At 44.5% G+C, this 27,017-nt stretch overlaps 1 protein-coding gene across 1 annotated transcript in view; it reads right to left on the reverse strand.

Annotated features, from left to right (window-relative positions):
• PRTFDC1 (phosphoribosyl transferase domain containing 1) overlaps nucleotides 1-27,017 on the reverse strand; it is a 61,183-nt gene that overhangs the window by 16,695 nt on the left and 17,471 nt on the right. The window contains exons 4-8 of the mRNA XM_040352532.1: nucleotides 25,055-25,238; nucleotides 20,892-20,957; nucleotides 16,276-16,293; nucleotides 12,959-13,041; nucleotides 4,108-4,151 (exon numbers count right to left, since the gene is read on the reverse strand). Of these exons, the coding sequence (XP_040208466.1) occupies nucleotides 4,108-4,151; nucleotides 12,959-13,041; nucleotides 16,276-16,293; nucleotides 20,892-20,957; nucleotides 25,055-25,238 (395 nt within the window). The remainder of the gene's footprint in view (nucleotides 1-4,107; nucleotides 4,152-12,958; nucleotides 13,042-16,275; nucleotides 16,294-20,891; nucleotides 20,958-25,054; nucleotides 25,239-27,017) is intronic.

Here is a 27,017-nt window from a genome sequence, read left to right on the forward strand (position 1 = left end):
TATTAATATATTAATTACCAGCTAGCTAAGACAGGGGTGTGTGTGTTTTTTGTTTTTTTTACCAAAAGACATGTAGCAGAATTATATTTTGGCCCCAAATATATAAATTACATTTTTGGTATTTTTTCATTTATAATGATACAAATAAAAATAAATCCTGTGGTGATCAAATACTACCAAAAGAAAGCACTATTCATAATAGCTGTTTGTTGCCTGTGTATTGTCGTGAGGTTTGTTTGTTGCCTGTGTATTGTCGTGAGGTTTGTTTGTTGCCTGTGTATTTTGTCGTGAGGTTTGTTTGTTGCCTGTGTATTGTTATGATATTTGTTTTGTTTCCTGTGTATTGTCATGATTGTTTGTTGACTGTGTGTATTGTCATGATTGTTTGTTGACTGTGTGTATTGTCATGATTGTTGTTGCCTGTGTATTGTCATGATTGTTGTTTGTTGCCTGTGTATTGTCATGATTGTTGTTTGTTGCCTGTGTATTGTCATGATTATTGTTTGTGTGTTGCCTGTGTATTGTCATGATTGTTGTTTGTGTGTTGCCTGTGTATTGTCATGATTGCCCCAATGCAACCTGTATATTTTGAAGACCATCTCCTTTGTCTTTATAATACATGAATACTGTCACAACTGTTAATTTGCTGACCATGCATTATGACAATTGGCAATTTGTTGCTTGCATATTGCAATCATTGCCCATTTGCAACCCACTTATTGTAATAAATGGTTGTTTATTTGTATTTCATCAACTGCAGGATGCAGGGTGGATTGAATACCTGATTCCCCTGACACACACAGTGGCCCATATTCTCTCTAAAAATCCGCGGGCTGCGCTTAAGGCACTTACACTCCGCTGTCCCAACTTACAGGAGCAAGTGTTGTATTCCCCAAACACTTGCTCCGTAAGTTGGGACGGCGGAGTGTAAATGCCCCGGCGTAGCCTGGCGGATCTCCAAGGGGGCGGCTTGTATTCAAATTAAGCGCGCCCCCGATTCTAATGAACTGCGCATGCGCCAGGCTTCAAAAAGCCCAGTGCGCATGCTCCAGTTCTCGGCGGAAACGTCGGCGTCATTGACGTAAAGTCGTATTCAAGAACGACTTACGGAAACTACGTACCCGACGAAAAAACACGACGCGGACCCGACGCCATCCGTAACATGGCCTACGTGGGACTTGCGGAAACTTACTCCTCATATAGCAGGAGTAAGTTTCCGCTTACGCAAATGACGTTAGCGACGGTTACGCGACGCGAACTCGTTCGGGAATCGGCGTAGAAGGATCATTTGCATACGCAAATGAGTCCTTCACGTAAATGCCATCTAGCGGCGGCCGGCGTCATTACATTTAAGATCCGCCAGTGTAAGTGACTTACAGATGGCGGATCTTAAGTGTATCTATGCAAAAATGATTCTAAGAATCAGTCGCATAGATACACGGGCCAAAAAAGGGAGATACGATGGAGTATCCTGAGATACTCCATCGTAACTTCACTGAGAATATGGCCTATTGTTTTTTATTACAACCACTTTTACCTACAGGTAAGCCTAGATTAAGGCTTACCTGTAGGTGCAAGAAAAACCATGGTTTAGGAGATATTTACAATAGAGCCGTGCGCCGATCGTGCCGTTTCTAAAGGGGGTCATGCTGTGACTGGCGGCTCCCACGTGCATGCGTGGGAGTGACGTCACGCGACTCCGGCCAGTCACAGAGCCGGAGTTCGCAGCCCCGGAAGGAAGAGGGGTGAAGATGGACGCTCGCTGCTAGTGGGAACAGCGGTGACATTGCAGGCTTTGGTTTCAGGTAAGTGACACATAGTGGGCTAGTATGCAATGCATAGTAGCCCATTATGCTTTACCTTTGCAGGGAAATAAAGAGGAAGTAAAACCCCTCAGGGTTTACTTCCTCTTTAAAGGATATGTAAAGGTCTGTGCAATTGGTTTTGCACAGGGTGGCTCCGATCCTCCTCTTCTGGGGTCCCTCAGTGGCGCTCCTGGCTCCTCCTTTTTTCGATTGCCCCCTTGGAGAGCCACACTCTGTGCGTGTGCGCTCCCGTGTCCTGCTGCTGCGTCCATTTAAACAAACAGCAGGACTCGGCCCCACACCCCGACTCCCGCATCATTGGATTTGATTGACAGCAGCGGGAGGCAATGGCTGCTCTGCTATCAATCTATCCAATCAGGACCCGAGACATCGGCTGGAGCTGCTGTACTCGTCCCTGTCGCTGGAATGACCGAGTTCAGGTAAATAAAAGGGGGGCTCTGGGGCATTCTATGCATTAAGGTGAAAAGCATTGAGGGTTTACAACCCCTTTACTGTGACCCCAAGAACAAAAAAAAAAGCCAATAGATTTCAGCCCACCAGTTTTTAGATTTTTGTCTTTTCTTTCATTTTCACCTGGTGATCCTGCCTATAACACACTTCTTGTCCTAGGGTGACCACAACACCTTACCATTTCTATGGAGGAGCCGCGTTGTCACCTTAGTACAGGAGGTATGTTATGTTCTTCTTCACATGAGAATATATGAGATCATAATGGGGAGGTGTTCTGTGGTCACACTTCTGGTAACACCAGGGCCCTTTTTCAATGGGAACGCGGGGCAACGCAGCTCCAGCACCTCTCCCACTAAATGTATGTAATATCAAGTGGTGTTTGGGTGATGTTGATGCTAGCTGATGGTGGTGATATTTTCGGAGGTCCACCTACTGCTGGTAGTGATCTATTGTTTGCAGGTGGGTATATTGTTTCTGGGAAAGTCTGGTGGGGAATCTATTGTTGCTTTGGTGGATCTTATGTTGCTGGTGGTCCATTATTGCTGGGGGGATCTATTGTTGCTGGGGGGTCTATAGTTGCTGGCTGCAGGAGATCTATTTTACTGCTTATCTTGTTATTATTAACAAATTCCATACATATTACTTAGCACCACAAATTATATTTGGTTCTGTATTCCCCTAAAAAGGGTCAGTACTGGGAGGTGGGTAGGTGGTGGAACCAAGGGACAGTGCTCAAAGGTGGGTAGAGGCAAAGACAAGGGCCCGGATTCAGATAGGAGTTACGACGGTGTATCTCCGGATACGCCGTTGTGACTCTGAGTTGCGGGGTCGTATCTATGTGACTGATTCATAGAATCAGTTACGCATAGATTTCCCTAAGATCCGACCGGCGTAAGTCTCTTACACCGTCGTATCTTAGGCTGCATATTTACGCTGGCCGCTAGGTGGAGCTTCCGTAGATTTACGCGAGGAATATGCAAATTAGGTAGATACGCCGATTCAGAAGCGTACGTCTGCCCGGCGCATTTTTTTACGTTGTTTACGTTAGGCTTTTTCCGGCGTAAAGTTACCCCTGCTATATGAGGGTATGGACGTCGGGCCAGCGTCGTATTTTCCGTCGATTACGTCGTTTGCGTAAGTCGTTCGCGAATAGGGTTGGGCGTAATTTACGTTCACGTCGAAAGCATTGGCTTTTTGCGGGTTAATTTGGAGCATGCGCACTGGGATACGTTCACGGACGGCGCATGCGCCGTTAGCCAAAAACGTCATTTACGTGGGGTCAGCCATCATTACCATACAACACGCCCACTGCATGGATAATTTGAATTCCGCGGGCTTACGCCGGACCACATACGTTACACCGCCTTAACTTAGGGCGCAAGTTCTTTCTGAATACAGAACTTGCGCCCTAATTTACGGCGGCGTGCCCGCCGATAGATACACTATTGTATCTGAATCCGGGCCCTGGGGTGTACTTATTCTCTGAGAAAAAAAGCTCTGGGTAACACCATTTATAATGAAATTGCAGAAAGCACAGAAAAACACTGGCTTTCTGGAGGATTAATTGGTATTTTCCACATTTATTAAAAGGGAGCAAACAGTGGTTGGGTTTTACATACACTTTAAAGATTCTGGTGGATAGTATTTTTTAACCTGGGGTAGTAGCACCTTTTGTTGTTGTTTATGGAATATTTTTAACCTGCCAGTAATATTTCTACCTCTGTGATCAGGTAATAGTTCTAATGCACCCCGATAACCAGGTTTAATTATGAATATCTGTGAGGAGTGCAGCAACAGACAGCATAAAGGAACAGCACATTTCATGACTCACAGTCTGGCCTGTATTTGTTATCACTGGATCTCTTCACCAGCAAGCTGCAAGAAGAAAATAAAGAAATATATGAAAAAAGAGACAATGCAAAAATGTACACATAAAACTATCACTTTGGTATGTATAATACTTATTTGTAGAGCTGACTTTTCATTTTACAGTATATAACAGATATTTTCTACTTATAAATATAGACCATTCTTTATTGAACAATGTTAGTTAGAATATAAAAGATAGCAAATTCCATAGAATTCAAACATTCATGCCATCCTCGCTACAAGGGAAAAGTCGTTGGTAGCAAATTTTGCATGCAAAAAAACAAATAAACAAATTATATTATAATGTAATATAAAATTGAACTAGAGTCAAGTAAATTAACAATTTACTTAAAGGGGTTGTAAAGGTTCGTGTTTTTTCACCTTAATGTATCTTATGTCACGGCCCCCCCAGACCCCCGTTTTACTCACCTGAGCCCGTTCACTTGCTCTGCGCGTCCCCCTCTTCTCCATGGAGTCTCGGCGTTGACTGGATATGTAGCGGGATAGCACCCTGTTTGATGTGATATAAAAGACTACCATTGCTGATCGTGAAGGATCTCAGCTCCCTCCTGTGGCCGAGTTGGGTTAGAGACACCTGTTGTTTACATTTTGTTCTCGTACCGCAGAGAATGTTGGGGGATTGAGTTCAGGAGGAGAAGAGACTCCATTTGCCCTGGCCTGTAATAAACTACATTACCCAGAGAGCAGCTGTACAACCCCAAGATGCTTTGCCTTCCGCGCCGCCTGCTAGGGGAGGTCATTTAAGGGAGAGGATGTGTTTAGCGCGCTCTCTCAGGACCGCCTCTTCAACCCAGGAGGACACTGACAGGAGTGTCTCCACAGGGAGTAGGCCGCAGCTGAGGCCTACATACGCCGGGCGGAGCGGCTTTGAGAAGAGACGGAGCCTCTGTCAGAGTTATCGGACGAGTTCCCAGTATCCCTGCGACCTGTCTGAGGACCGGAGACTGCTGGCTAACCAGACTGTGATCGGGGACAGAGTGCCGTAGAAGGACAAGGCCTGAACCGTTTGGGTGAGACGGGCACTTGCCCGAGAGTACTGATTGTCTTGCAGGAGGGTGGATCGTTGATATCCATCTTTGCGGTTTGACTATTCAGGAAACTTTCAACAGTTTACTATTACCTTTTTGGATTATAAATTGCTCTTTGCGCGCCAACGCATGCCAACGCACAAGTGCACGAACTATTAGCTGGAGACGGTATTGAAGTTTGGCCTGGGACGCCAGGTCATACTGATTAGCTATTTTTAATTTCCGAATTTTCGTTTTTCCGAATTTCGGAAATTCGGATTTTCGGAAATACAAAATTTTTTTGTTTTTTTTTCATTTTCAAAGTTTTGAATTTTAGAAATTCTGAATATTCGAAATTTCGAATTTTTCATTTTTTATTTTCGAATTTCGAATTTTTCGAATTTTGAATTTTGTAATTTTCGAATATTCGATTTTTCGAATATTCGAATTCTCAAATTTCGAATTTTTTATTTTTCGAATTTCAACATTTTGAATTTTTCTTTTTTGAATTTTCGAAATTTCAAATTTTTCTTTTTCGAATTTTCAAATTTCGAATATTCAAATTTTCAAATTTTTTATTTTTCGAATTTTTCAATTTTGAATATTTGAATTTTCGAAATTTCAAATATCCAAATTTTTCAATTTCGAATATTCGAATTTTCGAAATTTCGAATATTCAAATTTTTTTTTTTTTTTTAATTTTCAAATTTCGAATTTTTCAAAATTCGAAATCGAAAAATTCGAAAATTTGAATTTTTCATTTTCGAAAATTTGAATTTTTCATTTTCGAAAATTTGAATTTTTCATTTTCGAATTTTTAACTTTCGAATTTCGAAATTTTCTATTTTCGAATTTTTCATTTTCGAAATTTCGAATTCGAAAATTCGAAGAATAAAAAAATTGAAATTTCGATATAGTAACATTCAAAAATCTAAAGTTCAAAAATTGGAAATTTCCGAATTTTTCGATTTTCCAAAAATGTATTTTTTTTTTCATTTTCGTTTCATTCGTTTTTTTTTTTCGGAAAACAAAAACAAAAAACGAATGAAACAAAAACGAAAACATTTTTTTTTTTAATTTCCCGAATTTCCGAAAAAAAACAAAACGAAAATAACATAAACGAAAAAAAAAAACGAATTTTTTGGCAGTGCACATGTCTAATATTAATAATAAATTATGTATATGATACACAAAAAATCCCAGTGCAAAAAACTGAAAATAGATTTGTGCAAAAAGTCCATGTAAGATGTATCACAAAGGATTGAGAGGTTGTTAAAGAAGTTCTCCGAATGGGTGAAGCAAGGTATCCAGAAAAAAATCTTGTGAATCAGATGATATATCCACCACCACTTATGTATCAGCTGCTTACCAGAACAAAAATGAAATCAAACGTGTAAGACATGGATCTATAAGGGTCCTGGATAAACTGCCGCTCACTCTCCAATATCACCAATCCTTAATATCAGACCAGCTCTCTCCACAGAAGCGACCCAAAGGAGAAAGACACTCACATAGTGTGATAACGTTTTTAAAATTTTAATGAATAAAAGTATTACACTTACATGTAAACAGTGTAAAAAGTGCGATCAATAGTAATAGCCGGCCGGCTCTGCTGTCTGCTCGTCCTTCCGGGTAGACAGCGTGGATCGTGATGACGTCAGCACGTCGCTCCTCCCTACGCCGTTTCGTCACAAGAATGACTTCTTCCAGGGGAACAAGTCATTCTTGTGACGAAACGGCGTAGGGAGGAGCGACGTGCTGACGTCATCACGATCCACGCTGTCTACCCGGAAGGACGAGCAGACAGCAGAGCCGGCCGGCTATTACTATTGATCGCACTTTTTACACTGTTTACATGTAAGTGTAATACTTTTATTCATTAAAATTTTAAAAACGTTATCACACTATGTGAGTGTCTTTCTCCTTTGGGTCGCTTCTGTGGAGAGAGCTGGTCTGATATTAAGGATTGGTGATATTGGAGAGTGAGCGGCAGTTTATCCAGGACCCTTATAGATCCATGTCTTACACGTTTGATTTCATTTTTGTTCTGGTAAGCAGCTGATACATAAGTGGTGGTGGATATATCATCTGATTCACAAGATTTTTTTCTGGATACCTTGCTTCACCCATTCGGAGAACTTCTTTAACAACCTCTCAATCCTTTGTGATACATCTTACATGGACTTTTTGCACAAATCTATTTTCAGTTTTTTGCACTGGGATTTTTTGTGTATCATATACATAATTTATTATTTATGTTGACTTTACTTGCAGCGCAGCTTTTTCTTTTCCATATTGTATTTGTGTATGTATCTTACATATAAGTTGCAGCAGCATTTTTTTATTTTCTTTTATTTATATATTTTTTGTTTTTATTTTTACACATTTTTATAGTGTCACTACTGTTTTATTTTTGGACCTGCGCAGTATCTTCCTACTTTTACATGTCTAATATTGACTATATTAATTTCATTGCTCGTTGATCAAGTACCGTATTTATTGGCGTATACCGCGCACTTTTTTTGCCCTGAAAATCAGGGCAAAATCGCGGGTGCGCGGTATACGTCAATACCGCGCCTTCGGGCAGGCTCGGCTCCTCTCGCGCTCACGTCCTGGACGTACAGGACGTGAGCGCGAGAGTAGTCGAGCCTGCCCGACTATACACGAGTGTACTGCGCTCGGTATATGCCGGCGCAGTGTTCAAACTCGGCGCAGGAAAGCGGGGATCGAGCGGGGAGGACACCGCAGAAGGACGCCGGACCCGACGAAGAGGACACGCGAAGCCGCAGACGGACGCCGGACCCGACGAAGAGGACACCCAAAGCCGCAGACGGACGCCGGACCCGACGAAGATGACACCTGAAGCCGCAGACGGACGCCGGACCCCGACGAAGAGGACACCCGAAGCCGCAGATGAACGCCAGACCCGACGAGGCCGCCGATGGATGCCGCGCAAGACACCAAAACTGTAAGTACTAAAATGTGTTTTTTTACAGGAATTGGGGTCCACTTTAGGGGTGCGCGCTATACGCCGGAGCGCGCAATACCCCGATAAATACGGTAATCAGTTCTATTACCTTATATAGTATTGTAGAGAGGCAGAGAGCTGGGAGAAGTTTGGCAAGAGGGCGTTTGAATGTGTATGTTTTGTTGAAGGGGTCTTTCTTGCTGTGTGCTCACACAGGTCTACATGATATTGTAGTCTAGCTCACACTTAAGCCTTATTATTGTTATTGATACTGCAGGGATCTGCAAATAGAGTATCACTGTTTTACTCATGTTCTTTTGTTTCCATTTTAAGTAAAGCATTACTTTGGTTATCTTGAAGTCTGTGGGCAGCCTATCTTTCATACTGCAAGATCCCTTCCATTTAAGGTAACCCCTTTTATTTGCATAATCTGTTGTAGTGTAACAGGACATTGTGTTTCCCCACAAGTTACTGGGGTCCACAACTCCCATATTACCAGGTGTGTCAAGGGAGGGTTTTGAGCCACTTTAAGGGGTTGATCACAGAGCGTAGACTCAAAACAAACCAGTAGCTCCTCCGGGAGTAGTGCTACAGATAGATTGATAGCAGCGCAGCCATTGGCTCCCACTGCCGTCAATCAAATTCAATGACGCCAAGTGATATGGACGCCGACTGTATGATACGGGAGCGCGCCCGCAAGGTAACCCCTTTGGGAGAAAGACTCCCAGAGGGTGTTAGCTATTGCGGGGAGGAGCCGTGAGAGCCGCCGAGAGACCCCAGAACAGGAAGACCAGGGCCACTCTGTGGAAAACAAACTGCACAGTGGGGGTAAGTATGACATGTTTGTTATTTAAAAAAAAAAAAAAAAGATCCTTTACAACCCCTTTACGTAACTATAACATAACCCCTAAAATGTAATCTAAGCCAACCTATTCTTAAAACTAAACGTAGCCTCTAAATCTCAAACTTCCAGATGTAAACTTATTTAATGCCTAAACCTATTACTAAAGTCAAACCCAAATCGAAAACCTTAAAGTAGAACTAAAGGCAAAACGTATTTTTTCGTTTTGGATGGAGTGGAGAGGGATTAGAACATCTGTCCGTTTTTATTGCTGTCTGAGTCATATAAGCTTGTGTATAGTTATGGTCGGCCACAATGGCGTCAGATGTGACGAAACGTGTAGGGATCGCTCATGACGTCACCACGCACGCAGTTTTCCAAAAGCGATTGGTATGCATCCCAAGACCGGTATTCATTGTGACAATCGCTTGTTGTTATGTTTAATCATGTGAGTGGTTAGTCTTTTTTTTAATAAACGAGTTATGCAGTTTTACACTAGGTTGGTATTCCTGGTTCCTCTTTATATGGTACGGCTGAGTGTTTCCCTCACTGGATGTGATATTCTGGTGAGGAGACCTGGAGGCGTTATATGTTCCTCAACAAGATGTTCTTAATCATGCACAAGCTTAAGACTAACCACTCACATGATAAAACATAACAACAAGCGATTGTCACAATGAATACCGGTCTTGGGATGCATACCAATCACTTTTGGAAAACTGCGTGCGTGGTGACGTCATGAGCGATCCCTACACGTTTCGTCACATCTCACGCCATTGTGGCCGACCATAACTACACAAAAGAGTCACTTAAGCTTGTGTATAAAGATTCCACTTGCTCTGGTAAGAGTTTCACATGTTCAACAGTGGTGGTACACTTTGGGATTTGAAGCACCTGGTTAATAGGATTCCTGTCACCATACTGTACTCAAGTTTGGACTGACATTTTTATTCCTTCATCTTATACAGAGGGCAAACCATTTTTCTAGGTAATTGTATTTCTAAAGGTGCCATTAACATGAAATGTTCACCACATATCGGTAACAATCCATGCAATCCATATATACAAAAAAAAAACAGAAATTCAGTTATGTGTAATAAAATGGAATGGCACAGGGAAAAGGTATTGAACATGCTAACTGAAATGTATTTAATACTTTGTACAAAATCCCCTGTTGGTAATGACAGCTTCAAGACGCCTAATGTATTGGAAAAACTAGTCACATGCATTGCTGAGATGTGATTTTGGCCCATTCTTCCACACAGTCTTCAAATCTTGAACATTCCCTAGGCCTCTTCTATGAACTCTGATCTTTAGTTATTTCAATAGATTTTCTATTGGATACAAGTCAGGTGATTGGCTGGGCCATTCTAGTAGCTTTATTTTCTCTTTCTTTGAAACCAACTGAGAGTTTTCTTGGCTTTGTCCTCCTTAAATGTCTACCCTCAATTTATCTCCATCATCCTGGTAGATGGCAGCAGATGTCTATCAAGAATGTCTTGGTACATTTTTCCATTCATTCATCCTTTAATGACATGAAGTTTACCAGTACCGTATGCTGAAAAACAGCCCCACACCATGACGTTCCCACCTTCAATCTTCACTGTTGGTATGGGGGGTGTTTTTGGGGTGATGTGCCATTTGACCTCCAAACATGGTGTGCATTATGGCATTCCAAGAGTTAAATTTTGGTCCCATCTGACCTGACTATATTCTTCCCGTATTTCACAGGCGTGTCTAAATGTTGTGCAGCAAACTTTAAATGAGCTTCAACGTGCTTTTTCTTCAGCAATGAAGTCTTGCGTGGCGAGTGTGCATACAGGCCATAGCAATTGAGTGCATTACTTATTGTTTTCTTTGAAACAATTGTACCTGATAATTCCAAGTCTTTCTGAAGCGCCCCACAAGCGGCCCTTGGTATTTGGACAGCTCTTCTGATCATTCTATTCACTCCTCTGTCACAAACCTTGTGAGGAGCACCTGGTCGTGGCTGGTTTATAAGGGAAAAGATGTTCTTTACACTTCCAGATTATGGCCCCAACAGTGCTCACCGGAACATTCAGAGGTTTAGAAATCCTTCTGTAACCAATGCCATCAGTATGTTTTGCAACAATAAGGTTGCAAAGGTCTTGAGGGAGTGCTTTGCTTTTACCCATCATGAGATGTTTCTTGTGTGACACCAGGGCCGGACTGACCATTGAGGCACTCGGGCAGTGCCCGAGGGCCCCATGCCACTAGGGGGCCCCATCAGGGTTGCCAGGCTCATTAAAACCAGGGACAGTATGTAAAAATCAGTTTTGTTCACATCTGTCCCTGATATGTCCGAAACCAACATGCTTTTGATGGGAAAATCCTGAGATTTTAGCTGCCCCACCTCTGTAATGCCTCCTGGCTTGGTGGCCATCTGTATGCCTGGGGGCCCCATAATCTTCTATCGCCCGGGGGCCCCATGAGTTGTCAGTCCGCCCCTGTGTGACACCTTGGTAATGAGACACCTTTTTATAGATCATCAGTTGAGACTGAACCAGCTGATATTAATTTTCACGGACAAGGGGCAGGATTGCTTTCTAATTACTGATAGATTTCAGCTGGTGTTTTGGCTTTCCATGCCTTTTTGAACCTCCCTTTCTTCACGTGTTCAATACTTTTTCCTTACGTCATTCTATTTTATTACATATAACCTAATTTCTGAACTTATTTGTTTTGGTTTCTTTGTATGTATGGATTGCATTGGTTGTTACCGACGTTGAAAAAAATGTCATGTCAATAGCACCTTTATAAATATATTTACCTAGAAAATGGTGACGTGTTCAATACCTATTTTACTCACTGTGGGACAGATTCTCGTCCAGCGGCGTATCTCTGCGGCGGCGTAACGCATCCGATTTACGTTACGCCGCCGCAACTTAGACGGGCAAGTGCTGTATTCTCTATACAGCACTTGCTCCGTAAGTTGCGGCGGCGTATCGTAAATCGGCCGTCCGTGGAATTTCCTAGTCTGCATTGCTCCAAAGTACGCCGCAAGGACGTCATTGGTTTCGACGTGAATGACGTCCAGCCCCATTCACGGACGACTTACTAAAACGACGTAACTTTTTCAAATTTCGACGCGGGAACGACGGCCATACTTAACATTGTTACGCCACACTTACGCCACCATATAGCAGGGGTAACTATACGCCAGGAAAAGCTTAACGTAAATGATGTTACTTTTACTGCGTCGGCCGGGCGTACGTTCGGGAATTCGCGTATCTAGCTCATTTACATATTTTGACGCGTAAATCAGCGTACACGCCCCTAGCGGCCAGCGTAAAAATGCAGTTACGATCCGACGGCGTAAGAGACTTACGCCTGTCGGATCTAACAAATATCTATGCGTAACTCATTCTAAGAATCAGGCGCATAGATTTGACCGGCCGGACACAGAGATACGACGGCGTATCTGGAGATACGCCGTCGTATCTCCTCTAAAGCCCCATACACACCATCAGATTATCTGCAGATTTTTGTCTTCAGATTTACCAAAACCATATAATATGAGGTCAAACCTTAAGAGTTTCAATTTGTATGCAATCAGGCAGGCCCTTGTACTACATGGTTTTGGTAAATCTGAAGACAAAAATCTGCAGATAATCTGATGGTGTGTATGGGGCTTAAGAATCTGGACCCTAATGTTTAATTTATGTTAGTCACTTTTATTTTCTTAGCATGGCAATGTATATTTACCTTTTGTACACATTTAGCAGCTATTTGGACCGGATAGCGTGATTTCTATTTGTGCACAATGCATCGCTTTTTATAAATGTGTAAACCTGGTTTTAGTTGTGCTTGTACTTTTAGCTGTTGTACTTGTTTGTTTTTTTGGTCTATTTTTGTTCTTATTTTTACACGTACAAGGTACAAAATATACATCGGAATGTGCCAACAATTTTACAATATAAGGCCAAAACAAATTTCATATTTCATCACTACCCACCTTGCTACCTTCACCATCTTTGGACTGTATGTGTCTAAGTGACTGAGAAGAGCCTTCATTGTCCTTCCAGTTCCTATAACATCCTGAATAACAGACAAACATAACAGCAATCAGAGAAATGGGATCTTAGTAAGATGTACAGAATGTAGCATTCATTTTACCCTTCGTCTATAACCAGAGCATGATGAAATCTGATTGGAGACCATAGGTCACTATACTTTACATGTAGTCAAATCCAAAATATTTGACAAACACAGAAAACATCTGGACCGTGTGGAGAAGACAAATGAGGCAATACCCTTGCTGCATGCACTGACTAACATGTCAGTTACTTGTGGGAGTTCTTTCTATGTCATGTGACGATTATTGACACACTGGCTAAAATGTTGTTCTCTGGGGAAGACCAAGAAGAGGAAAGACCTTTCCTCTTCTTGGTCTTCCCCATTGATGTAGCAGAGGTACGTCAGAGGGGGCAGGGTCACGTGACGGGTGGCTCTGCCTCCTCTATATAAGAAATGTCACCGCTTCAGCCGCTCATTCGCTGGGCTGTGCCCAGCGGTGAGAGGAGGTCCGGGATGCTGTTGCGCCGGATGGATGGATCTTCACATCGCCGGAGCGGAGATCACCCGACGCTGGATCTTCTCATCGCGGGAGATCACCCGCACCCGTCGCAGGATCAGGACAACGCTGGAAGCCGGGAACGAGTGGATTTTTCAGCGCTGGAGTTTTTTTTTTTTTTTTTTTAATAAAGGACTTTATTCTTTTGTGTCAGTGTGTTTTTTTACAATACTTTTTACTTCCTTCGTGAAATGGTAGAGGTACAGTGTACCCCATTACCATTTCACACAGGGGGGGGGTCAGGATCTGGGGGTCCCCTTTGTTAAAGGGGTCTTCCAGATTCTGATAAACCTCCCGCCCGCATACCCCCACAACCACCGGGCAAGGGTTGTGGGGATGAGACCCTTGTCCCCATCAACATGGGGACATCCTCCCCATGTTGAGGGCATGTGGCCTGGTGCGGTTCAGGAGAGAGGGGGGGCCGCACTCTGTCCCCCCCTCTTTTCTGCGGCCGGCCAGGTCAACGTGCTCGGATAATGGGTCTGGTTATGGATATTTAGGGGGAACCGCACGTCACTTTTGTTTTAAATTGACGGCGGGGTTCCCCTGAATATCCATACCAGACCTGAAGGGTCTGGTTATGGATATTTACCGGGAACCGCACGTCACTTTTGTTTTAAATTGACGGCGGGGTTCCCCTGAATATCCATACCAGACCTGAAGGGTCTGGTTATGGATATTTACCGGGAACCGCACGTCATTTTTGTTTTAAATTGACAGCGGGGTTCCCCTGAATATCCATGATCAGTAAAATTAACGTCCGTTAACATAACGGACATTTACGGAGACATTTACTAACGTCCATGTGCCATAGACTTCAATGTTAAAATATAACGGACGTTAATATATCCGTTACTTGCAACGGACAAAAAATTGACAAAAAATAGTGCAAGACCCATCACATATTCCGTTATAACTAACGTCCGTATGTTATAACGGACTATTACGGATCTTTACGGAACATAAAAAAATCCCATAGACTTTAATGATATTTTATAAAGGACGTATAACTTCCGTTTTTTAACATTATCTGACAGATTTTAAAACGGATTATTAAAACGGATTTATTTTGTAGTGTGAAAAGGGCCTTAAATATTAAAAGCCAGCAGCTACAAATACTGCAGCTGCTGACTTTTAATATTAGGACACTTACCTGTCCTGGAGTCCAGCGACGTTGGCAGCAGAAGACGAGCAATCGCTGGTTACTCTGCTGCCCCCACCGCCATCCACGGTGAGGGAACCAGGAAGTGAAGCATTGCGGCTTCACTGCCTGGTTCCCTACGGCGCATGCGCGAGTCGCGCTGCGCTGTGCTCACTGGTCCCCGCTGTGTTCTGGGAGCCGAGTGTTTCCCAGAACATAACTGGGGGGGGGGGGGGGATCTGACGTTCTGCCCGCAGTCTACCCGCAGACTGTATGTCCGGAAGTGGGTGCAAATACCTGTCTTAGACCGGTATCTGCACCCCTCCCCCCTGAAAGGTGTCAAATGTAACACCGGAGGGGGGGAGGGTTTCCGATGAGTGGAAGTTCAACTTTAGGGTGGGGCTCCACTTTAAAACAACAAGGGCAGAAAATGTAATAGATGGTAAGTTGAAAAAATTACTGAAGTTCTTTTTTTAAAAAAATAAATAAAATGCACATCTTTTTGCGGGTAAAAAAAAAAGGTAAATTTATTATTTTTATTTGGAACCTGTAAAGCATTGCACCCACGATCAGCAAATTGCAGGTACCATGTAGGACTGCTGCAGACTTGTCAGTGTATCTGTCTGCTTTTACCTTGTACAGACAGGCAGATACACACTGACAGGAAAAGATAATGAGCTACCAGAGTGGTCAACAGTGCCATGGTAGTTCATTGAGAACTACAAGCTGGCAGCCGCAAAGGATGTTGGTACTCATAGTTTCCCATTCACAAAACTCTGTAAATGAATGACGTGGAGTATTTAAAAAAAAAAAATAATAATGACAGGAAACGTGGGGAGAAGATCCCCCCCCCCCCCTTGCTGTCACTAGAGGCAGCAGCTGCAGGAGTGGGAAAATGTTAAATGTTCCACCCTAAAAATGAGTGGAACATGTTCCCAAAGGTAATCGTATCCTTTGACTTTAGAACCACTTTAATATGCAGTTGGTCCTAAATTTAAGGTTATAGACACCCTCATTTTTCTGGAAGGGCTTTCCGCATGAGGTTAGAGCTCATCAGCCTAGGCAAAAGTAATTTGACTTCTTTTTAACCACTTCCCGACCGCAGATATACGCCAGCAGAATGGCACGTACAGGCACATTGGCGTACCTGTACGTCCCTGCCTAGACGTGGGTCGGGGGTCCGATCGGGACCCCACCCCCTGCTACATGCGGATTCCCGCGGGGAGCGATCCGGGAAAAAAGGACGCCAATTTTGTTTGGGAGCCACGTCGCACGACCGCGCAATTGTCTGTTAAAGCGACGCAGTGCCGAATTGTAAAAACCCCTTGGGTCATGTAGCAGCATATTGGTCCGGTCCTTAAGTGGTTAAGGATAAAAATAACAGCAACTGAAAAATGTCACTATTGATGTATATTGTAACACATCAGGAACTTATGCATGGAGGTTCATTGTTCTACATATAAATATATAACACAAACCTGACTTGCTCTCCCATCCTGGCAATTAGAAAAAAAAAAAAAAAAGTATAAAGACAAAATGACAGAATAACTGCACTTACCTCTACAATCAGTACATTCTAAAAAAAAAAAAAAAAAAAAAAAACGTTACTTCCAGAACAATAGATTTACATTTTATACATGAAACATTTTTTTTATCACATATGGCAAAACTTTAGTATCAACAACTATGAGTTTAGAACATCGTTTTTCTTAAAGTGGAGCTCCATCCTAAATTATTTTTCTTAGTTTTACAGAGACTAGGGAATGGTTAGACAATTGGTCAAGTATCATATGCATATTTGGAATTATTTTCCTTACTTCCTATTTTAATGACTGTGGTCACTGAGACAGGAAGCAAGGAAAATCTCTTCAATGAGGATAGAAAAATGTAAACTTTTATAGGTAGAGGGAGAAGTGGTAGAACGTGTGTTCATTCTGGGTCCCTATTTTGCAGCCCCCGTCACTTCCCATTCCAATGATCATAGTTCAGCTGAAAATGCTAATTGGCATGTTTGATTATTGTTCTCACTTGTCTATGTGGATTATGGTAATTTGGGAAAATAACCCAAAAGTCAAGAACAGGATAAGCCCACATTGCTAATACCCACGGAAAGGTCAGCCCATACTTTCCATTTCCAAACACTGCACCAATGACGCCCGTACTGATGCTCAGCTATGAATTATAGTTGTGGATGATGTACAAAAAAAAAAACAGACATGGGGGTAAGGGTGAGATTTAATAAATGCAGATTTAAAAAATAAATAAAGTGAAGTTTGAGGATATATAAACTGACCACTCTGCACCACCCAGATGAGTTAAAGATTATGGGGTAGATCCACAAAGAAATTACGCCGGCGTATCTATTGATACGCCGGCGTAATTTAAAAATTCCTGCGTCGTATCTTTGTTTTGAATCCTCAAAACAAGATACAACGGCATCTCGGCTAGATCTTCGTACGCCTTCGGATCTTAGATGCAATTTTTCGGCGGCCGCTAGGTGGCGTTCCCGTCGTAATCCGCGTCGAGTATGCAAATTAGCTATTTCCGACGATCCACGAACGTACGAACGGCCGTCGCATTTTTTTACGTCGTATAGTTAAAGCTGCTATATGGTGGCATACTCAATGTTAAGTATGGCCGTCGTTCCCGCGTATAATTTTGAAAATCTTACGTCGTTTGCGTAAGTCATCCGTGAATGGGGCTGGACGCCATTTACGTTCACGTCAAAACCAATGACGTCCTTGCGACGTCATTTAGCGCAATGCACGGCGGGAAACTTTAGGGACGGCGCATGCGCAGTTCGTTCGGCGTGGGGACGCGCTTCATTTAAATGAAACACGCCCCCTACCCGCCGCATTTGAATTGGATTCAAACCAACTCAAAGTAAGTTACAGCGGCGTAGCGTATCTTACATACGCTGCACCTGGCGCGGATGTATGTGGATCTGCCCCTATAATCTTTATTTATGTGAAATTTTGTGCACCGAGAGATCTTATTTTTACACATATGTATGCTTTGATTATCCGATATCGGTGCCGATACTTGGCATTTTTGTATCGGTACTCACGAAAATGCTCCGATACGCTAAACCGATACTGGAAGTGATGTCAGCTTGGGAGCGGAACGCCTCCTCCTCCCCTCTGGGAGTGGGGATCGGAAAAGTAGCCATCCCTCCAGCACAAGCAGCAGTGGTAAGATCATGCCCTGATCTAGGAGGTTATTGGGGAGGGGGTGGAGTACTGGGGAGGGGTGGCCCCCCTTCCAAGCCCTCCACCACCCCTGACGCTTGCTGCCAGTCTTAATGTGCCCTCCTAACCCCCTGTACTGTGCCCTCCTAACCCCCTGTACTGTGCACTCCTTTCTGCCCTGTACTGTGCCCTTTCTGCGTTTCCTCCTCCTTCCCTCCACCAGTTGTGACCCATGCCCCCATGTCTCCCAATGATCCTCCCATTCCCATTCTCTTCCCCTCAGTGATCACAGCCTTTTGCATCTCAACTCTCCCACCCCACAATCCCTAGTTCACCCCACCCTCAACTACCCTGCCCTCACTTACCCTTCTACTCCCACCCTGCCCTCACCCAACTCCCTAATGACCCCCCCCCCCCCCCGCCTCCCAAACCTCCCCTCTACCTACTCTTTCTAAGTGATAGGTATCAGTAATTGGTTTTGGCAAATACTTGAAAAAAAGTACCGGTGCTCTGTGTTAAAAAAATGGTATCGGTGCATCCCTAATATACAGCATGAGGTAGATAGTCTTTTTGCACAATGCTGTTGTGTTGTTTTCTTTGAACATATAATAATATATATATTTTTTTAACGCATACATATAATGACAAAAAGCCTGTGCAACTTTACGTCTGTTATACTGGAAGTGTTTTTTTTTTTCATTGTGTAACAACAACACATACATCATATAAGGTCAAACTGTTCTGGGCATCGCCGCCGTTTGTCAGGTTTAAAAAGGTACGGTCACAAGCCTTTGCTTCAAAAAAAGGTCGACTGTTATCAACCGAACGCAGTAAATCATCTTGCTAACTTTGTATTAGGTTACATTCACACTTTCAAATGTACCCTGACACATATATTTGCAAGAACTTTGCAAGAACCCCAGTGGGAGTTCCCAGTATTTAGCTGTGTGAGGCAGCCCCACTGAAAGCAGTGCCAGCTCCCATAGCTAATCGTGTCCGCTGTCTGCGGCTGTCACACTGTCTCTGTGTCCAGGGGGCCAATCACTCGCATGAGATCACTGCATGAGTGATCACATGTGAGCGGCCATGATTCAATGGGGCTGCCTCCCGCAGCTAATCACTGGGAACCCTCGCTGGGGATCTTGAATCTAATCATAGTTGGGTACATTTACAAATGGGAATGTACCTTTTCTCATGTCACTTTTTTGCAAGACCTGCAAACCATGAGGCTGATTTACTAAAGGGTTTAAAATGTCCACACAGAAATGTGTGAATGTTCACTTTATTTATCCAATCATGTACAGATGAAACAATCAATTTAAGCAAATAAGGACTGTCTTTTCATATGATTGTATAATTTTAAGTGTTACTAAACCCAGGATCCTGCATTCACTATATCTGATCTCCCACACTACACAGAACTAGGAAATGCAATTTTAGTAAATATAAACTGCTAAATATATTTTCTCATCAGCAGTATACAGTATAGCAGTCTTGTGACTTCTATCAGTGTCTGGTTTAGGCTTGTAGGAGGAGTTTTCATCTCCTCCGACTGTCCTATGAGGCTGCAGGACCCCTGACCCTCTGTCTGGACAGTGCCGATTGGCCCTGTGCTGATGATCACATGCACCCTCCCAAGAAAACAAAACAAAAAACTCTCCAGCAATACACACCAAACTGAGCATGTGCAGAGTACCCTCAAGGCTCTGTATTATCAGGAGATGGATTGGGGACAGTGTAAGAAAGGGAGAATCAGAGAAGACAATATAAAACAGCCTTTTTACAAAATGTGGAGGATTAACCCCTTAGGTTCCACAGTGAGTATAACAGTCATGCTTTACTGCATATACAGACTGATTTTACTGTTGTGGGTTTAGTTACACCAAGTTAAAGGAGAAGTCCAGCCTGAGCTTGTTAGGCTGGGCTTCTCCTATGGGTCACAGAAGTGCAATTCGTTTTGCACACCTGTGACCCGTTTTCAACAGAGAGCAATCTGAAGTCCACTCACTGCTGACATCACTGGATTCACGCGCCACCACGACAAAAAAAGTCTGGATTCACCAGGTGCCTGGACTGGCACTCGTCTCAGCCACTCAGCAAGCCACTGAGAGGCTGAGACGGCCTGCTCCAGTGAGGGCGGGGGAGTGCTGCTGACTGACAGGCAGCAGCTCTCTGCTCTGGGATCTGTTTGAACTGAGCCATCCGCGATGTTTGATGGCTCAGTTCTCAGTGCAGACAGGCCGGGGGATAGATGCAGCATTGGCCCGTTGCTGCATCCACCGAGCTAAGTATGATGGGATAAAAATAATACTTCTCTTTTAATATTGACACAACTTATTGTGGGAACATTCTGAGCTCCTTTAGGCCCCATTTACACTTGCAGTCATGGGGGTGGTAAAAAAAATAGGCGGTTGAGTCACTGTTTTCCTGCTCCCCGACCCGACCACCCCTCCGTACGCTGCAAAGACATCTGAATGGGGCTGGACATATGTCACAGCAAACATTTTACCCCCATCAAGTTTATCGGACAGTACAGCTGACAAACAAAGACCAATCAAGTCAATGTGGCTCCCCCACCCACACTGCAATCGCATGCAATGCAAACAGTTGCTGTGTAGTAGGGAGAGATTTTTTTTGGGTTACAATAGGGGGTGATGTGGAGGGGACAAATGGCCTCCTTGCTGCCAGTCATCTGCCTTCTGAAAAGTGATGCACCACGATTGCTTCTCAGAGGGGCATCAAGAGCTGCTGCATGTGTAAACAAGCCTTTGGTCAATCATATTTATTAACAATTATAATGAAGTAATATTATTTCAGTCTGACCTAAACAGTAAGTAAGCATTTAAGTATCTGCACAAATTGTGTCATATCACAGCTTGGTGGAGGCTGAAGATAAATTATTTAGTGGAAAGGAATGGGCTTTGTTTTGCTCAGTACAGGTTTAAGTGGAGTCAGTTTGTATTAAAGTAAATGATGCATTAAATACCTTCCCCGTCAGCTTTGACAGGTCTTCCCCTCCGATTATCTGCAGGTCCTCTGTGGACTTGTCATTCTGCAGAAAATGAGATAGAGTATATTAATGAAAAAGTGCAGGATACACACAAGCATGCGCGGCACGTATCAGTCACTGTGCTGGTAAGTGGAACACAATAGAATATGGCCGTATACAAAGCTATGATCAGGGGAAGACAAACATGGTCTCTATATGCGGTATTGTCGTTCCTTAAGCATTTCATTATTTTCAATAGACATCCAATGAATAGAAACCGCACACAATGTGGACTTCCATTACGGAGTCTCGTTATTCAACAGAGGGGCCATCTTTTTCAGAAGGTAGTTATTTTAACGAGACTCTGTCACCTTGCCTAATTAAAGGAAAAGTGTCAGGGCCTTCTGAAAGTCCATCCCCACCCTCCATCTTATCATATTTGCCATGCATTGTTCCAGCTCAATTGGAGCCCTCACAAAATACACAAGGCTTAAGTATATGGAGGAACATGTGACCTCCTCTCAGCATGTAGTACTCAGGCCTAAGTAGTCAAAAGCCAGGCTCAAGGTCACATGAGGCAGGGAGTAACATTATCAACCATGTGTGAGGCCCCGTACACACGACCGAGTTTCTCGGCAGAATTCAGCCAGAAACTCGGTCGGAGCTGGATTCTGCCGAGAAACTCGGTCGTGTGTACACTTTTCAGCGAGGAAGCCGACGAGGAACTCGTCGGGCCGAAAAGAGAACATGTTCTCTATTTCCTCGTTGTTCAATGAGGAAAGTCGGCCCGCCGAGATCTCGGCGGCTTCCACACTGAACTCGACGAGGAACTCGATGTGTTTGGCACGTCGAGTTCCCCGGACGTGTGTACAGGGCCTAAGATTGGATGCCTGAGTTTGAATGGGCAAAGTAACAATCTCCTAAAGGTCAACATCCCCCTTCATACCTTTACTCATATTTGCCATACTTGCTTCCCATTCCTTTGAAGCCTTTACAAAATATCCAATGCTTCAGGAGATGGAGGAACTTCCTTCCACCATGTAGTGCTTGGGCCTGAATGGCCAAAGGCGAGGGAAAGAAAACATGTAAGCTCTGACATGAGAGTTTACAAAGGATTGGAGTCAGGCCCCGTACACACGGCCGAGGAACTCGACGTGCCAAACACATCGAGTTCCTCGGGCAGTTCAGCCCTAAAGCCGCCGAGGATCTCGGCGGGCCGAGAGCTCCCATAGAACAACGAGGAAATAGAGAACATGTTCTCTATTTCCTCGCCGAGGTCCTCGTCGGCTTCCTCGGCCGAAAGTGTACACACGGCCGGGTTTCTCGGCAGAATTCAGCCAGAAACTCGGTCGGAAGCTGAATTCTGCCGAGGAAACTAGTCGTGTGTACGGGGCCTCACAGTTCGTATGGAGGAAACGAGCAGCAGGGAGGCATGGCAAAGGTACATATAAGTAGGTCAGGGGGTGGCCTTTAAAGATTACCAGTCATTATTCCCTGAATAGACAAACTGAAAGAGTCTCTTTAAAGCCCTACATAGCCCAATGCATGGAAGGAGGTGCCTGACTCTACCTCAACACTTTTACTGAGGCGTACAGTATCCTATATCCATGGGCGTCCGCTCCATAGGGCAAGGGGGGTCGTTTGCCCCCCCTGGAATCACCAGGGAGAGCCAGGAGCAGGGCCAAACTGGCCCTGGGTCCACTTTAAGCGGTGACTGCAGCGCTCCCCTCTTTCGGCGCTTGTATCATATGTCATGGAGCTGGGTCTGTGTGCTAGGTCTCGCCCCCCTAGTTCGGCTCCTCCGATAGTCTTCTAGTGTTCCGCCTATCACACAAGCCTAACTAGGGGGGCAGGACCTTGCACACAGACCCAGCTCCGTGACATACGATACGAGCGCCAGAGGACAGAGGAGGGGAGCGCCGTTTTATATAGTTTACTAGGCCTGTGCTTTGTTTGTTCCAACATCTGTTGCCACAGGTAACACTAGACTATTTTCTGATGTATTTTTAGCAAGTCTGGAAACGCAGAGCAAACACAACACAGAGTTGTAGCCCACGGCATAATTTCTAGTTGTCCCTTATTTAGAGTGCCGTTCCCTCTTCTGGAATCAAATCCATTTATCCATCATTCCAAAAGGTTCCTCTTTTAGACCTGAAATAAATATACTGTCAATATAGTGTAGTGTTTCAGTCAAGGGAAAGGGGTGCTGTGTAATGTAAAGGTGTCCAGTGATGCAGGGTGCTGTGTAATGTAAAGGGGGCCAGAGCTGTGAGGTGCTGTGTAATGTAAAGGGGTCCAGAGCTGTGGGGTGCTGTGTAATGTAAAGGGGTCCAGAGCTGTGAGGTGCTGTGTAATGTAAAGGGGTCCAGATGTGCAGTTGTGGAAAGGGGGTACACAGTAGTGACAAAGAGATATTGAAAGAAAGGGTAAAATGCGACTCTGTATCTCTGCTCCTGAAGCGCCCCCCCTGAAAAAATTTCAGCGGACGCCCATGCCTATATCTATGAATACTGTAAAGGTACTCTGTCATGAGCCAGACAATGTGTGTGAGCTGGCACCAATTTACTTACTTGTCTAGTGACTTAGGTCGGCCATACATGGTTCGAATCTAGGCCAGTTCAGCAGGAACTGGACGAGAATCGAACCATTAATGGGCAGGCTGAATGTACCAAGTGGATTGATCGACAAACTTGGGTACAACCAGCCTGCCGGATTCTCTTGCAATTATCGCTAGCTGCCAGGGATGGACTGGCCATTGGGACTACAGGGAGTTTCCCTGTGGGCCGGTGGCTCAGTGGGCCGGCTTCAGTGACAGCGGCCTGGGAGTTTCTCACTTCTGCCTAATCTTGTTCCATAAGGGGGGGGCACCAAACTGATTCTTTGCCCCGGGAGAAATAATGTCTAGCTTCCCCACTGGTACTGCCTATAAGAGTACCAGTACAGCCGTTCTACTCTCATAAATTAAAACGGCTAGTGGCTAGTGAAGGGGGAGAGGGGGCTTGGGTGGCCGGGAGGGGGGGTTGCGGGAGTTGTCCGGCCGCTGTGAGATCCCTGTCAAAGTGGGCCAGTCTGGATGAAGTCCAGGGCCAAATTTTTGTCCCAGTCCAGCCTTGCTAGCTGCTACTCTAGTCTTCTCCCAGAGGGATGGCTTCCCCTACCGGGAGAAGACAATGTCCCAGCAGGAGGGATTCCCCCATCAACACTGTTCGATGGTTTCAGGAAACAAATTTGCTCTGTGTATGCCTGGCCTTAGTGAGCAGATTCTTTTAAAGAGTCTTAAGGCAGGCCATAGATGGTGCAAATTTCTTTCCTACATCCATAGGTTGATTCCCCCTTCAACACAGTGTTGACAGGGGAATTCCTTCTCCCGAGACATTATCTTCTCCCACAAGAGGGGAGGTGTGGGAGCAGGGAAGCCATCACTGCCGAGAGAAGACAGTGATTATCGCTAGCAGTAGCTAGTGATAATTGAAAGAGAGATAATTGATAGTTCGATCAACTTGGTACATTCGGCCTGCCCATTAATGGTTTGAATCTCGGCCGGTTCCTCCTGAACCGGTCAAGTTTCGAACCGTGTATGATTGGCCTCAGTCACTTTGCCTATTCAAGCAAGGCGCCAGAGTTTCCTAAAAGTCAACCTCCCCTTCTGACTTAAATTTGCTATGCTTTCTTCCCATTACACTGGAGCCTTCACAAGATACTCAGTGCTTCAGAGTATAGAGGAATGTGTGACCTCCTCCCAGTATACATTGTAGTTCTCAAGCATGAGTGGCCCAAGGCAACCTGGTGTAATCTCCGAAACCAGAGTTTGCACAGGATTCAACTCTCATGGAGGGACAGAGCTGCAGGGGGGCATGGCGAAGGGGAATGTAAGTGAGTCTGAGGGTGGGCTTTAAAGAGTACCTGTCACTATGCTCTAAATATGAGATGTTACAAAGTCTCTTTAAACTCCCACATAGCCCAACTCAGCCCAAGCAGCATTTTACTCGTCTAGTCCCCTGTAGTGGTGACCAGATTCAGCTTTACTGTCCCAGGAAAAGCATGAGACACGAGTGAGGCAATTGCTGCTTCAATCTCAGCCTTCTCACTCAGGTGTTCTGCTTCCTGACAGAGTCACTTTAAGAGTGAAAAGTAAAAAATTAAAAGTGGTTATAACTTACACAGTAACTTCTCAGCCTGATAAAGTCTACTCTCATAGAGATAAATCGCTCAGAATTACGGCTTAGATTTTTGATCTGTTCCACAAGATCAGCGCAGAATTTGTATCCTCCCTTCAGTACACACAGCACGGTAATATGGTTGTCTCCAATTTCTTTCATAATATCATTGGCCAGCCGCTCTATCCTGCAAGGCAAACATAGTCAGATGTCAGTGTGTAATTATCAGACCATCGTAGAGGGAGAAGTGCAGAGGAGGTGAGAGAACCATTATGCAATGCCACTTATATGGAGTATTCCTGTAAAAGAGAAGGAGGTTATTGGAAGACAGTGCACGACCCTTCAGAAGACATAAAAGATGCTTTTTGAACAACTAGAAGAGCCTTGAGCTTTTATTTGCGTGGATATCTGTGCAGAATGAATCACCGGAGAGGGCAACAAGTGAGGAGGGATTTTCCAATCCTCGCTGAAATTATTCACCATCGGAAAGGATCTTCTCTCTATTAAAGTGAAATCCGTGGGCACATGACTGATGGGGTTTTCTAAAATGTTGACTCTTGGAAGTCTGTGTTACTCTATGAATGTAAAAATAGAACACCACTATTTTTTTTTTCCATTTTTGGACAAACAGGAAAAGGTTAGATCCAGTCAGTCTTTTTATACTGTCAGGAATCCTACTTCAGAAAATTCTCCCTCACTTCCTGTCTTGGTGACAATTGGGTCGGGAAGTAAAATATCATCTCTGTTGAGGGCATACAATGTGTCCCCAATGCTGCAACAGTCCACGTCTACCCAGTCCATGTGCCCCCCGTACTGCAACAGTCAACGTTTACCCAGTCCATGTGCACCTATGACCCATCCGTGCTGCAACAGTCCTCATTACCCACCCCCGTGCTATAACAGTCCACATGTACCCAGTCCATGTGCCCCCCATCTTGCTACAACAGTCCATATGCCCCCCCCCGTACTGCAACAGTCTACTTGTACCAAGTCCATGTGCCCCCGGTACTGCAACAGTCAACGTTTACCCAGTCCATGTGCCCTCCCCTTGCTACAATAGTCCATGTGCACCCATCCGTGCTGCAACAGTCCTCGTTACCCACCCCCGTGCTACAACAGTCCACATGTATCCAGTCCATGTGCCCCCTATCTTGCTACAACAGTCCATGTGCCCCCCCGTACTGCAACAGTCTACTTGTACCCAGTCCATGTGCCCCCCCTTGCTACAATAGTCCATGTGCCCCCTGTACTGCAACAGTCCATGTGCTTCCCTGTACTGCAACAGTCCATGTGCACCCATTAGTGCTACAACAGTCTTTGTCCCCCCCCTCTGTGCTACAACAGTCCATGTGTACCCAGTCCATGTGCTCCCCTTTGCTACAACAGTCTATATGCCCCCCGTACTGCAACAGTCCATGTTCTCCCCCATACTGCAACAGTCCATGTGATCCCCCATACTGCAACAGTCCATGTGTACTCATCTGTGCTACAACAGTTCATGCGGCCCCCGTACTGCAACAGTCCATGTGCTCCCCCATACTGCAACAGTCCATGTGTACTCAACTGTGCTACAACAGTCCATGTGCCCCCCATACTGCAACAGTCTGTTTGTACCCCTGTGCTGCAACAGTCCATGTGCCACCAATGCTGCAACAGTCCATGTACCACCAATGCTGCAACAGTCCACATGTCACCAATGCTGCAACAGTCCATGTGCCACTAATGCTGCAATAGTCCATGTGTACCCATTCGTGCTACAACAGTCCATGTACCCCCCCTTTTCTACAACAGTCCATGTGCCCCCCCCCCCCACACTGCAACAGTCCATATGTACCCCTGTGCTGCAACAGTTAATGTGCCACCAATGCTGCAACAGTCCATGTGCCACCATTGCTGCAACAGTCCACGTGTCACCAAGTGCCATTTATGCAGCAACAACCCAGAAGAAGAGAGCAGTAGCAGCCTA

Source organism: Rana temporaria, chromosome 5, assembly GCF_905171775.1.
Source record: "Rana temporaria chromosome 5, aRanTem1.1, whole genome shotgun sequence".
Taxonomy (NCBI): domain Eukaryota; kingdom Metazoa; phylum Chordata; class Amphibia; order Anura; family Ranidae; genus Rana; species Rana temporaria.